The 15,795-nt window shown below is 37.9% G+C and overlaps 1 protein-coding gene across 3 annotated transcripts in view; it reads left to right on the forward strand.

The window, feature by feature from the left end:
• The window catches only part of LOC113539014 (kelch-like protein 29), a 93,578-nt gene that overhangs the window by 24,532 nt on the left and 53,251 nt on the right, over nucleotides 1–15,795 (forward strand). For 2 of the 3 annotated variants that reach the window (XM_026934543.3, XM_026934542.3), the window contains 3 exons: nucleotides 273–607; nucleotides 12,979–13,129; nucleotides 13,299–13,826. In XM_026934543.3, coding sequence (XP_026790344.1) covers nucleotides 326–607; nucleotides 12,979–13,129; nucleotides 13,299–13,826 — 961 coding nt within the window. In that variant the 5' untranslated portion in view covers nucleotides 273–325. The remainder of the gene's footprint in view (nucleotides 1–272; nucleotides 608–12,978; nucleotides 13,130–13,298; nucleotides 13,827–15,795) is intronic. The other variant, XM_026934544.3, reaches the window with a different exon arrangement.

Below are 15,795 nucleotides of genomic sequence, written 5' to 3' on the forward strand. Positions count from 1 at the left end.
CTTACCCGATGTTATATTTGCAGCCAGAAAGCCAAGGCAAGGTTAGAAATTAGCCTAAATAAAAACATTTCTATATTGTTTAGGTAAAATATAGTTATGTTTTCTGAAAATAGAGATGTCAAAGGTACTATTGGCCAAAATTTGATTTGTCACTCACAATGACATCTACCAGGTTTTTCCAGGTCATCACACATATTACAAATCCAGTCATCATTGTGTTAAAACTATAGGATATCTTTCACTTGTATTTTAACCAACCTTATTTTTTCCAGGTGCTCGCCAGCTCCTGAGCAGAAGCGGCTCTTTACGTGTCTTTTGGTGTGGGATGTCGCGCCACAGCCATCGTTTTGAACGGGACGTGCGGCCCGTCTGGGAGCGCAGAGAACGCAGTGGTGTCAGTAGTAGCTGCATCACGGCCAACGGCTGCGGCTCTTCCACCGCCTGTGCCACCTCCATGACCAACAGCTCCAACAACCGTCCTGGCCTGCTGCCGCTGCCGGTCATGCCCTCTCTGCTGCCCACGCCAGCCACTGGGGCAAACACCACCTGCAGCACAGAGCTGTCTGGCAAGCGTTTAGCCTCCACTTGCAGCACCTCCAATACCAAGGTAAAACTCATTCCACCCACTCACTAGAGCCCCATAGCCTCTCTAACAGTCTCTTCTGCTTCATGTAGGGTGTTAGCGATAGCTTGGGTAGTGTAATATCAGGGATATTTTCAGCAATTCCAAAAGAAGCAGCTGTAAATGCATGTACTGTAGTTTCAGCCATGATTCAGATCATCAAGTCTCATTTCAGCCGGTTTTCTCTATATTTAGCACCTTTTTTCTTTTATGTATTATCTCTGCCTTAAAAGTGGTGAAGATTTCAGAAATACCCACATGCCGTCTGTTTTTTGTCACTCACTAGAGAGAAAAAAAAGATTAAAGTAGTAGCTGATCTTAGGGTCAATTTCTGTCATCCATCATGAAAGGCCTGGAGCCACCATCTTTCCCCAGCATATCCCCACACACGATATTTCCTCATATCTCTAGCATCCATCTCTGATAATGGACGGGAAGGGTGAATATTGATCCATGTCAAGAAGAAACTTCTCCACGTTCTTTCAAATAGTCACAGGGAGATGGTGGAGATACTCACAATCGCAGCTCCCAGGCCTCTAGATTAAGGACAGTGTGGGCTCTAATGTAATATATTCCTGCATTTTGCATATTGTGTGTTTCCCCAAGGGTAATATATATTGCAGATTTTAGTACATTTCATTCCACAGACGAAGCAATAGATAAGAAATGCTGGCAGTTTCAGAAAAGATATGAATGACACTGTTGTCTTTCTTTGTTGTCTACGGCCACTTTAGCCACTTTATTTTTGAGGCTTATGTAACATAATGTGGTTGCTCTGTTTTGTTTTGTTTTGTTTTTTGCATATATTTGCATTTGATCATGATGATACCCATTCACTGTGTGACATTTATTTGTTTTTTTGCCCAACTGTAGGTAAAACCTGCCACTCAAATTGCAGAGATGCTATTCAATTATCCCACAGTTGGTAAAATTGCATTGCATAGCCACAGATGACCTTAAAGCTCAGTCATAATAATGTTTTCAGATAGAAGCAGTTGTGTAATTTGATTATGTAAGAGTGAAGCATTATGCTTTTCTGAGGAAGACTTGATGAAATCCGCTCTAAAATGCCTGCAGCGTTGGGATGCTGTTATTTTGTTAGCATTGCAATCTTATAAGATTAAGATTAAAATGTTTCAGTTTCAGAGCCTTACTCATAGCTCTGTTTATGACTTGTATGAGTGTAATACATTATTATCCACTTGCCCAAAACTGTTGCTTTTTTTTTGTTTTTTAATATATTAACATGTTAAGTAAATGTGCCCATTAAGATATCTAGTTACCAGAGGTGGGTAGAGTAGCCAAAAACTGTACGCAAGTAAAAGTATTGTTACTTTAAAATAATAAGTACTCAAGTAGGAGTAAAAGAAGTTGAAAGTAAAAGTAAAAAAAAGTATCTAGTAAAAAAATCACTCAAGAAGCGAGTTACTTCATTGGTTCTCATTTAATAATCAGAGATGCATTTCCAAAAAAAAAAAAAAAAAACCTGTAGAACACATTAGCAAACAAACTTAGCTCAGCAGGTGAACATCACAAACCGCTAAATTATAACATTAATTTGTGCTCGTTGTTCTGTATTAACATCACTAATTTATCATAGCTAAAACAGTAGACAGTAAAACAGTTTTAACATTAAAGAGTAATATTCTTTGCCTGCCAGTTAGCCACATTACATGCCACTGTTAGCTACACAAAGAAAAATGAACAATTTCTTGAGATCTTGAATTCTTGATTACTGAAATGTCCACATTTTTAGGCTGACAGAGAGGAAAGCACATTATATAATTGGAAACAGAGAGGAAAGCACGTTATATAATTGTCCTGGGTGCGCTCCTTCCACCGTTTGAGCCACTGCTGTCCTGCTATGAGGTGAAATCAGTGGTACTACTCCTGAGTTAACGACTATGGTACTATTAGTTTACAGTAGGCATATGACTGTGTTTGATTTGTGAGATGCTTCTGATAGGTGTGTTTGAACAGAGTGCACAGAGTGTGCATTGAATTGCTTTTTTTTTAAATATATTGGGAGGAAAATAGACAATTATAACAGAGCAATATTTTGACCTCAGAAATGTAATGTGAGTACAAACTATCCTCTTTTAAAATGACTCTTAAAGTACAATTTATTACAAAAGTTACTTAATTAAATGTAACGGATTAAATGTAGCATGTTACTACCCACCTCTGCTAGTTACCCTAATCTGAGTCAAAATAAATGGTCATTCCATTCCTTTCATTATCTTTCATGTTAATGTGTTACTTAGACACAGGTTCTTTCAGCTTTGCCACTTGCTAAGGCGACTCGACAGCGTCTGTAGTCAATTCACGTTCACAACAGATTTAGTAAATAGATACTGCAAGAGTGTATGTGTGAGAGGGTATTAGCATAGTCTCGGTCTCTCTCCCGCTCTCTCTCTCTCTCTCACACACACACACACACACACACACACACACACACAAATACACACACACACACACAAACTCAGACAGAGCTCCCATTTGATTTTCTTCCATGATTATCACTATCTTTTTTTGGACCACTCTCAAGATGCCTGAAGGTTTATCAAGTATCCTCAGTCTCTATCTGCAGGCTGCCCTCTTTCCCCTCCTTCAGCTGCTCAGCTTTGCAAAATGTTTCATTTTGTCAGCAAAGTTCGGCCCCATTTAGATTTGTTAAAATGGCATTATGCAAAACAGAGTATGCCAAAAACACAGAGCCACATGAACTTGGAAATCATTTACTACAAGAAGAGATGTGAAGAATGAGGGGTACTGTGGGAAAATCGTTCAAATATGTCATGCAAATGTTGCGAATTGCTAGTCCTTATTACACTGGCTCATAGACAGTGCTGTAATAAACAAAAATATCCAACATTTCAACATTCAGTAATCGCTAAGATTATCTTTCATTCATCTTCAGTAAGCACTTTATCCTGATCAGGGTTGCTGTGGATCTGGAGTCCTGGGAACGCTGGGTGTAAAGCAGGAATGCATCCTGGATGGGGCACCAGTCCATTGCAGGGCACCACACACACGCACACACACACACACACACACACACACACACACAAATTCCTACTTAGAGGTAATTTAGTGTAGCAAGTCCACTTACCAGCACCTACCAGAGAACCTGGACAGAAGGAGAAAATGTGAAACTCCACACAGAGAGTAAATCAAGCTCAGGATTGAAACTGGAGCTTTGAGCCAGCAACGGTCCCCACTGCACCACCGTGCTGCCCCCAACTAGATTACACATGATTAAAATTAAAGTTAAAAATGAAAGTAAGCTACTGAGAACCTGCCTGTCACTCTGCCAGTCGAAAGTGAAATGTAGAGCTGTAGATCTCACAAGGTCAGTTTAGTGATGGAAAGCTGTTCACTTAGTGTTAAGAAAAACAGAAACTGACACATTTGATGCGGCGTGAACATGAAATCCATTTAAGAACAAAGCTACTCCCTCAGTGCTCCCTGCTAGGAGTGGGCATAGAGAAACTAGGGGCCAAGAGCGATTCCTCTGAACCTCGAGAACATTCTGAACATTCTGACGATGCTCAAACAGGAAGAAGCAAAGCAACCATAGCTCCCCTCAGAGACTGGGCTCATCCAGCTCTCCCAGGCTCTTCCTTCAGTAGCCAACAGAGCTTCAGCGAAGAAAAGAACCCACTTTGTAACAGACCTCTTCACACAGAGGCATCAATGTTCCCTCTCGATTTGTCAGTGGCAGGGCTAAAGAGGAGGCTTCAATGCTGACAGCAAAGATAGGAATAGCAAATAAGAGTACGACAGCTTGTACTCTGCATTGGGGCTTTCTCAGTGGCAGACGGTGATCCTGGCCAGAGTTGAGAAGATTAGACGAATGGAAGACTGCCATCTTGAATCGAGATGGCTTATTTGACTAAAGGAAGGAGATCTTCCACACACATGTAGGGATGAGATTTAATTGCAAGCTGCAGTCTGTGATGGTTCACATTTACTGTGCAAATGGATGAAATCATGTCATATCCATGTTGTCATTTTGACAGGGCTAAAGCATAGTACATTTAAATGAAGTGCATGTATTCGGAGAAATAAATGGCAGTGTGTAGCGATAATGAGCACAGCATACTGGGGAGAAGATAACTAACGATCTCATGAGTGTGTCCACACCGCCAAGATACAGATGTTTAAGTGGCGTGCAAAACAGTGGTAAACAAAACCAGATCTGTCTCTTTAAGTGGGATTTTTTCCCCTGCAGTTCTGGTATAAATAATTGTCTGAATTGTCTCAGTGAGTTCAGGATCATTAATCAGTAATGAAAAAAAAATAATGCTGAAAGTATATGTGGAGTTTGATATACGTTGTCAGTGGGTACACGTTGATAAGCACAATTGTGATTAGCTACTGTCAACTCCAGAATTATTGGCACCCGTTCAAGAAGATCAGTGCATAAATTACACACAGTGGGCCTCATTTATCAACCTTTTGGTAAAGTTTTGAGTAAGTGCTTTTGTAAGCCAAACAACTAAAAATTTCCCCCAGATTTACATAAGTTTCGGTAACGCTGATTTTCTTCTGGTGTATATGTTGATAAATGTCAATCAACTGTAAATTACCAAGCGTGCTCATGGGGCAGATGATTTGCTTGTAGTGATGCCCACAAAACTCCATAAAAGGCAAAGCTTTCGGATCTGAAAACGACAAAATGACTGAACAGTGGAAGAGCGCCTCTAAGGGCCGAGAGTGCTAATTCTTCCAGTAGTGCAGCACAGCCTTTGGAGGCTGTGATATCTCTAGCAGCGAACTCTTCCACATTTTATAGGATGCCATTACGTTTTTTGAATTGAATGGCTAGTCTTCTGTGTCTTTATGGATTTCTTTTGGATTGCATTAATATGAAGTGGTTGAGAGAAGCAGAATTCTCACTAAATTTGTGTGTGTCATTGAAATAAATAAATGGTATAAACTTAGCATAATTTGAATATAAATTTTCTGTAACTCTCACCACTTATACGGTTTGAAGCCTGTCAGTCGAGGTTCACATTAGTGAGTGTCCTTATATGTAAACTGACACAAATACAGGAGCTCTCTTTGGATATGAACATTTTTCCTGAACTAACTGGATTTTCATGAATGCCATATTTCTTGTGTTATAAAAACTGGAGAAACTGCTTACTTTTCCTGTAACAAAAATTAGGTTCCAAATCATGTTTTTTTAAGAGCATTTAAAATTATAAAGGAAAAGAAAACATTTAAAAAATAAGGCAAAACTGGAGTACTTTCAGCACAAACAGTGATAGCACAAAAAACTTTTTGAAAAAGGTTGCAAAAGTCTATAATTATTGAAAATTTCAGCACTGAAGTGGAAGCCAGGAGCACATGCTCAATAATTTTTTTTTTTAGTGGTCGTCTGTGGATTTTAACCCTGTTGAGAACCTGTGGGCTGAATTTAAAACATGCATAAACCTAAGAATATAAAGAAGTTAGAAATGGTTAGCATATAAAAGTGGTCTATCATCCCTCTGTAATTGTCTCCAATGTTGTTAGTCAGTACAGGAAGAGTCTCAGTGCTATAATTCTTTCCGAGGGGCTTCACCACATATTACTAACTTGGGGGGGTGATCATTTTGAAACCAGTGTTTCACGGAAAGAATTGCACTATCTAAAACATCGATGTTTAAATAAATGCAGTGTTAAAACAAGTATAGTGTTCCCTTCTGTTGAAGCTTAAATATCACTCGTTCAGTGTGTTGTCTATTGTATACTTTGTGTTATGCATTTTTGCTCATTTTGATAAAGGGCATCATTTTTCTGCCTCTGGAGATAACTATTACATGCTGTGGGATGGTCTATTATGATTTACTTAGTCCTTATTATGGCTAACTGACTGTAATCTAATCTAAACCCATTCATAAAAATACAAATCCATTCCACATTGGTTTAATACCATTCTGCATCAGTGTGTGTATGCTTGTGTGTAGCCTAAAAATGTTTCTTGTCAAGCATTGGCAAAGTATGGAATGGGATCTCAAATGACACCTGACACAGATGCACACACACACACACACACACACACACACACACACACACACACATTTAGTATTCAGGTGGAACCAAACCAAAATATAGGACTAGCAGTGGAATTCAGCAAGATCCCTCTCCTGAAATGAAATATTTACTGTTTGATTTTCCGAGCAGACTGCACTGAGAACAAGCAAGTCAGCCACTAACCAACCACTAGTGCATTTCATTTTCATTTGGTTACACCTAGGGCAGATTTGAAAAGCGACCTCATATTCTTACATAAATGTTACATGAGGGTGTGTATATACACATTTAGATAGCAAATAGAAGTGTGTTTATAGTAGGGTAATTGTGCGTGGAATGATTTTATTATGAAACAAGCACAAGATTAATTTTTCAGCAGTATTAATATGTCAGTGTTGTTTCTCCTTAATAATAAATGGCAAACATACACAGCTTATGCGAAAGCGGATGAACTGTAACCATAACATTTAGACAGCACTAATGTGGGATGTAGTCATTGCTTTATTGAGGACCAGTTTTGAAACATAGCCAACTGTAGCTACTGGCTGTGGTGCAAAGCCTTTATAAGACTCTAGCCAACCTTTAAATTCCGCTTTTGCCTGCCACATTCACATGTGCTATTATGGTTGTATGGGTCACTCCATGAAAACTACAGCCAACTGTGACATGAGGGTAAAATTCCAGAAAAAATAATTTGGAAGAACACTCCTACCCTTACGCTGACATTACCATCTGACATAATGGCATATGGGTCAAAAGATACCATCTCCACTCAAATATGAGTTATAAGGCATCACAGTTACTGCACGAACAATGAAATGAATGAAATTAACAATAAAAGTATCAATAAAAAAAATTATTTAAAAAAATAGGAAAACATTTGACAAGTCAATGAATAACATTTAACAGAGGTTTGAAAACAATCAAGAATTTGTACCAACTTGAATATGTCAAGATAACTCTTTAATCTATATTCGATCCAATCAAAAAGGATTCAGAACACTGAAGTCGAGATTTTCTTGGGTAGAGAGTGCATCACTAGGAAGTTAAGGCAAGACCATATCAGTTATTTTAGTTTTTATGATAATGTTGTTGCAGTATATATTAATAGACTGACTTCACTATACCCTGCACAAAACGTCACGTGTGTAACTTACCTGGACAGGAACATCACAGATTGTCAAAACTGCCATGATGAATGATTAATGTAGGAGATCCGTTAGTATTATTGGGTGATACACATCATACCTGAATGTGGGGTCCTGTGGGAAATTTCAAGCTTGGGAATAAGGCTGCGGCTGTTTTGAGCGTAACATACCCAAAACAAGACATCATAAAACTACAAACCTTAAAATGTTGATTTTATCTGTAATCGTAAGTTCTGGTAATTTTCCTCTGTTTTTTAAATACCATAAATTGTGCTTGACAAAAATAGGAAGACTTTTATTACAGGAAAGGGTAAGAATTAAAGCAAAAAATATTTACTTTATTAGGTAAGGTAAGAAATGTCACAATTTCCAGCACAATTAATTAATGGGGAGAATTTAGAAAGACATTATGTTTCTACAGTAGTTAGGAACAAGATGACATAGAAATAACCTTTTCATATCTTAAGCTGTAACACCTTACATTAATCATGATATTTAACAGTATTCACTGCAGTGTTAAATTTTATTGCCTATGATTTATATACATTTTAATGGCTGCAGTATTCATGGAGTGACCAGTATACATTAGTATTAGTATAGTTTAATAAGCTTTATATTTATCACAAACATTATGACCAGCCACTGCTTTACATCATACTTCTGTTTATTACACCAGTTTGTTCCATAGGTTTGTCTATCAACCATTTTATATAAAAATATGGTAATGAAAAAAGCAGGCTTAATGTACTTTAGTAGTCTAAAAAATATTTCAGACTAGATGAAGCCAAAAGTTTTTTTTTTTTTTTTTGCTTTAAAGCACCATTAACACTTTATCACATTGCACGAAGTGAAGAGGTGTGCATGATACCAAAGGAATTCCTCCTGCAGTTATTTTTGTTGTCTTTTAAAGTAAAATTTAAATAAGATACTTACACTGTGGCAGTGAATTCCACTGTGACTGCACTGTGTGAAAACGCACTTACTCGGGGTGTAATGATACACCGTGACACGATACATCACGATGCAAACATTTTACGATCTGCATTGTGGGAATGCGCGATTCACATTATGGAAATCAGCATTCTATTAATTATGCATCTAATACAGTTGCACTGTTTGAACACCACAGGACCTAATCTGTGCAACCCTTAACCCGATAGCTTCAGATCGCAGCAACTGACACACATTATAAGTTATATGATTATACAACCATGTTATTATAGTTAAAAAGAGCTCTTCATTAGCTTTTAAACAACATCAGCCCCACACCGCTGTGATCTACAGTGCCCAAGAATGAGTTTCCTCCCCCAGTCCTGCCCCCAGACATGCGTTGTAGACTGATTGGCATTTCCAAATTGTCTGTAGTGTGTGAATGGGTGTGAGTGTGTGTGTGATTGTGCCCTGCAATGGGTCGTGCCCTGTCCAGGGTATTCCCTGCCTTGTGCCCCGGGTCTCCTGGGATAGGCTCCAAGCTCCCCGTGACCCTGTGTTGCTGTGCCCCATTGTTATGCATTGTTTATGATTAAAAAATAAGTCAATAAATCAAAAAATAAATGTCATTTCAGTACAAGTTTTCTTCATTCATATTTTGTTCAAAATATTCTGAGAATTGAAATGAATCGTGAATTGTGAAGACAGTATTGTGAATAGAATTGAATCCTGACAGCAGTGTATCATTACACCCCTATCGCTTTTGAAGTCGCAGGTGGCACTATTCAGTCCCTCTCAGCTAGGTTAGAGTCAGATCAGGAGCTTTTTTTTAATTACTGGTCAACTACACTATATGGCCAGAAAACCTGACCATCACACCCATATATGCTTTTTGAACATCCCATTCCAGATTTTGCTGTTATAATAACCTCCACTGTTCTGGGAAGGCTTTACACTAGATTTTAGAACGTGGCTGTGGGGATTCTCACATTCAATCACAAGAGAATTAGTGAGGCACGCAGTTTGTTTTCCAATTCATCCCGACGATGTTCAGTGGGGGTGAAGTTCTTGCAGGCCACTTGAGTTCTTCCACTCCAAACTTCGCAAACCATGGCTTCATTGAGCTGACTTTGTGCACATGGGCGTTGTAATGATGGAAAAGGATTGGGCCCCTTAGTTCCAGTGAAGAGAAATTGTAAAGCTACAGCACACAAAGACATTCGGTACAATTGTGTGCTTCCAACTTTGTGGCAACAGTTTGGTGAAGAACCACATATGGGTGTGATACTTAGGTGTCCACAAAGTTATGGCTGTATAGTGTAATAAAAATGTGGCTAATATAAGTGAACGTGTGGAATAGGTGGTTCAAGACAACTCTTATTCAAAAATGTCCTTTTGGAAATAGACTGAACAACTTGAGCAGGAAAGGTTTTGTTTATCTGTGATTATACCAAAAGGTGGCTATGTTAACTGGAGGAAGAGAACAAAGCCCTTTTTCGTGTTATAGACACACATTAGAACCTTTACTAATGTTAGGAGATATATTGAAGATCATCAATGTTTGACAAAAGATATATTAGGCTCATAAATGAACAAAATGTAACAGGAATTTTTAGAAGAAGAGTAAAAATAATTTTCTAATCTGTTATATAGAAAAGTATAATTATTGAATCCTTTAATTCCATGCCCTGAATAATGTAAAATTATTATATATTATAGGTTAAATGTTGTAAGATTTAAAAAGAAAAAGAAAAAACTCCTCTGGCAATTTCCCTGTTATCAGATGCTTTAGGCATTTTCCTAATTAACTGTACTTGGCTCATAATTGTAAAATGTTTCAGGTTTATGTGCAGTAGATTATCAGAATAATGTACACACTTTAATTGCACATTTTAATTGCAATGGAAAAATGTCCAAGAGTAAAGAACATTTAATTATGTTGAGACAGTTCATCAAGATGTGTTTTTGGACATGCAACATGGATCTTTAAAACTGTGGCAGTTTATCTGCAGGAATAATATAATATAATATAATATAATATAGTGTAGTGTAGTGTAGTGTAGTGTAGTGTAGTGTTATGTTATGTTATGTTATGTTATGTTATCAGTTCAGAAGGAGCTGCACTCTTAAAGGTTCTTCAGGTTGTCCATCTGAGGGAATGCTTCTGTGTAGAACCCTACTATAAGGAATTTCCAATTCAGAGAAAGTTCTAAATAAAAAACAATAACATTAGAAAGCATATAGAAATTCCCAACTGGCCAAAGAACATTTGAGGAGCCTTTTTTTTAATTTAATTTAATTTTTTTTATTTATTTTTTTTTAACTAAGCATGAAATGTCCAAACATGGGAGTTCACTTCTGATTTCCATTTATATTTTCTTTAGTTTTTGAAATAGCAGTATATTTCATTAACCGTGTTAACCTCATACATCATATGAAAGAATCTGGACACAAAACCTTGATTGATTGACCATGAAAAATTAATCATTTCTACCATTTTTAATCAAACCGTTTGTTGTGCTTTAAGATTTGTTCAGGCTTTGAATTGTGCTTAGCCACCTGTGCTTCAGTCTTTTTTTAATTTTCATTTTATTTTTATTTCATTTATAGATGAATACATATACTTGTACAGTTCAGTATGAAGTTGTCCTTTTTACTGAATCTTGTATAACTGTACAAGTGCATGTATTCATCTATAAAAGAAATAAAAATAAAAATGGTGGATTGTGGATATCATGGAAGTAATTATTGCACCTGAGAAAATGAAAGTTAATCAGAAAATACATAGCATTTTGTATCATTATATTAAATTTCCTTACACATTTACTACATTGTTTGGGATTTGACAATATTTTTGAATGTAATACACAAAATTTGTAGTTGTGCTATTTTATTAGTTTATTTTTCTTTATCACAGTATCACAGTGTTGCTGCTGGAGTTCACACCATGCAATGTGTAATGAATATTCAGTGGCTCATTACAGCCACTAGCTGCTTTGTTAACTAAACTGATCTTTAGCTTTTGGCCCCTGTCTCTGCTTTGTAAAACATTCCTGATGAATGACAATGACAGTGGCGTGGACTTTGCTGTTTTAAATTTGAAGCAGTGCATTATTAGAGATTGAGATAAACACTGCTGCTTTTCACAAACTGATGGATATAGCAGTGTGCTGATAATGCTAGTGAAATACTTTTAGTTCCTTACACAAGAAATATGTAACATACAGGACGTGATTTACTGTAAGATCATTTTACAAAGTGATAAACAGACTTAGTGCAAATGAAACTCTCTTGCCTGTTGTTTTGAATAATATTCCCTAAATTAATTGGTTTAGCACCAAAGCTGTGATTTGGTAGTAATCCAATTACTAGCAGTTTTGACATTTGAAGAAAATAGGTATTTATATGAATTGGTTTGATCTCACTGATTACTGTTTGCACTTTCTACTACTTCACTTGTAGATCTTTTCATATTCAGCCTGAATGATGAATGATGAAAGGGAACGCTTTCCATAATGGTACAATAACAGATCATGAATTGTCTTTATTGAAATAGTCATTTGTGACACAGTAAAGTATTTTAATAGACATTTAAGGTAATTAAACTATACAGCCTACTTATTGAATATAGTCGTGCTTATGATGTGAAGATTTCAGTGATTGCATTGCTTCTCTTTACAAGCCTGTCATATTAATAATCCAGAAGACATATTCAAAACTAAAGAGGAACAGTTTTAATAAATCTGTTTGTGCTGACTTTTGTGCAGACAGTTAATTGCTCTGCATCACCAAAGAAATATGTTCTGTCAGTTCTGTCAGGTATAGTGGAATATAAATTTAGTCCCTCTGCAGGTAATATTCAACTATCAAGTCTCATGAAGTCATTTGTGCTATTTTTCATTGGCAGTGAAATGAGACAATTCCTCTAAATAACTGTGAAATAGCTTTTCTCATATTGGGTCTCCACTTTGATTTAGAGGCAGTGTGAGGTGGAGATAATTAGTAAAATGTTTTCTATATAGATCTCCCTTCCTTTTGCCAAGTCAAATTGCTGGCAGCCGACCTTGGGTTTTCCTACATTATTGATGGCACTAAACTAGAACAGCAGCATAATTAAACGAGCGGAGGAGAATGGAATATTAAGAAAGCACAATGATCTACCAGTGTCTGACACCCTGTGTGTAATTGGGGATTGTAGATGATAATTAAAGCTCGGGGTGTTCTGTTTAGCAGGTTTACTTTTCTTATTTGAAGCAGGTCTCAGCACATGCAGTAGTAGAAAACCAAACTGCAGGACCTGTCCTGGCTCCCAGTGTCAGATGGGGACAGACGCCCATTAACCAATCCACTCCCTGGGACACAGACGAACCCCCTAGCAAACAACTGAGGGAGAAAGATAATACAGGTAAAGAATGGCAGTGGATCTTTGGATCTTTGTTTCTCTGACGTCAAAATGATCTGAAAATAATTTCAACAATGTTACCTTTGTTATTTTGGTCTTTAGTTACATTTTTGAATGGATAATTTTTATCCAAACAGAGCATATGAGTCACATATTAACTTCCTCTCTTCAGGTCAGCTATGGCCCCCAGCGGTGCCCACAGTGAGTCAGGCGAGTCTTCTTTCCCACACCTACGGCGTTCCCCAACCACCGGCTTACAGCCAGGGAGTGACTGTCCAGGCACCCATCATAGGTGCCACTCCTCCCCTTCAAACTGCTGTACCCCCGCCTCACCAGCTTCTGCCCTCACACTATCAGCTGACCCAACCGCCCTCACAGCCACTGGCCAGCATGGTGCTCAATGTGCACAGCCAGACCCTGGGGCTCACTGGCCTGCCCCCTATCGCCATGTCCCCTATGCCTGGAGTATGCCAGGTCACTCAGACCGCCCAAACAGTGCTGGGCAATGGCCATCTCACCCACCCCATGGTGCAGCCGTCTACCACGTTAACCAGCAGTGTCCCGATGATAAATGGACAAGCTTCTGTGCATCCTCCTCCTACCAATGGCTGCACCGCTCAAGAGACTGCCAACGGCCTGCAGATGCTCCGCACGGTCGGCATGGGGAAGTATGAGTTCACAGACCCTTGGCATCCCAAAGGTAAAATTGTCCTCGACTTCAAATTCTAAATTGAAATTTAAGCTATTGTGGGGTTTTTTGAGTGTGTGGGTAGATATTGGTGAACCGATAACCCTGGGAAAACGTGCTTTCTCAGTCCAAACAGCTGATGATCTTGCACACATTTATTACTTTCTTGACTATCGCCCTCAATAAATGATCTCATTCATCTCTTTCTCCAAGCGGATAAATGCACTCTGCTTTGTTTTCCTTTTCCGGTCCTTTTCCTTTTTTTCATCCTGCAAATGCTATTATGATAACTTTATGAAGTCTTAGGGTTAGCTTCTGCAATATTCTGCAGTATACTCAGCAAACAAGTGCCTTGATGATTAATGTGAGTGACATAGTATTAAAGGTGGAGGCTGGTGAGTGATATATTTCTTTTAACCTTTGGTTGCTTCTTCATGGAGCTGTATATTCACCATAAAAACCTCGAATTATAACAATCAACAATGAATATATGTTCATAGACATAATCCAGCTTATACCATAATGATTGGTATATACTGTTTGTGCAGCAGTCTGTGATGTTGCATAAACTGGAGAGCTTGATTTATCTTTCTGTTTTCATCTTAGGGGCATTAAATAATACATTTCCCACCTAGCTTACATTAAACAAATGGAAAGCAGTTGGTCATGTAATCAGTATGGGAAATTGTGTGGCGGCACTATGCGCATTTGGCCGATGGTGGAATCTAGATACTCTGCTGAGCTAAAGGCAAAAAATCTGTTCCACTGCCTCTCTTTTAAATTGCATGTCATGTTGCATCACTAGTAATATTAATCTTCTATAGAGGGAGCGATGTGAAGACAGGGAACAGCTTTGCTCTCTACTTATCAGCTTGTCACTGCGAATAGAAGGTCCGTTCAATAGATCATCATCGCTGTCTTTAAGATCCCTAAAGTTCATTCATGAGCTCCCCAAGGTTCCTGTGTCAGAGTAAAGGAAAATATATTAAAATAAAAACAAAAAAGCACTTTATATAGTGCAGGCCCATAGAACCGTAAATGCACAAAAAAATTTAAATTACAGAACTGTCTTCAGCATTAACAGTGATACAATTCAAATGCTAACCTCACGAGAGGAAACACAAAATGGAAAACCAATTTGCCCTTTTTGACATACTCAATTCTGCTCTCGGTGATTAAAGCAAAGCGAGTGGATAGCTCATTAATTTGGACGATTGGACAAATTAATTGCAGCTCTCATTAATGACATGCAATCCCTTGTTCATAATAATGTGTGTTAGTGGGAGTGAGTCGTACCTCTTACACTTTCAGTGTGAAATGAAATATCAAAGGCATATTATAGTATCCAAAGCAGCAGCTCACTCCAAACATGCCCCAGCCATGAGGATTCAGCTCTCTATTCCTCTCGCCTCAAAGAACAAGACACATCAGTCAGCCGCTGACCTGCTCTCCACTGCTGGAGCACTGATTAAAACCCCTGCCAGTCAGAGAGCTCAGAGATTTCAGGAGATTAGCAGCTTAGAAAATGCATTCATCAACATTGTTTTTTATAGTATTTTTAATAAAGGGCTCTTTCTATGTGGGGGAAAAAAGCAATAAATGTCCTTGTTATGTATTCTCAAAATTTTTTACTCATAGGTCAAGTCTGAGTTAATGGATCTGCATCTGGACAGAATATAATCAGACTGATAATCAGATCTACCTGTCGAATAAAATATTTGAATATTAAATGTAAAGTGAAATATTCATTCAATTCTGTAGGTTCAATTTATAGTACACCATGTGTATGGACATAGAGAATATAAAATAAGTTTTTAAAAAAACTAAACGACGCAGGCACAGGAATGCAGTGTATAGTCAGGTTTAATCCAAATATATTATTAGGCGGACCTATGATATATGTATAGCCTGGGAAAATCCGTTGGCTGTCGCCGTGCCACAATTTAACTAAATATTAATCAGAATTGGCACCTCAACTTTA

This window comes from Pangasianodon hypophthalmus, chromosome 10, assembly GCF_027358585.1.
Source record: "Pangasianodon hypophthalmus isolate fPanHyp1 chromosome 10, fPanHyp1.pri, whole genome shotgun sequence".
Taxonomy (NCBI): Eukaryota; Metazoa; Chordata; class Actinopteri; order Siluriformes; family Pangasiidae; genus Pangasianodon; species Pangasianodon hypophthalmus.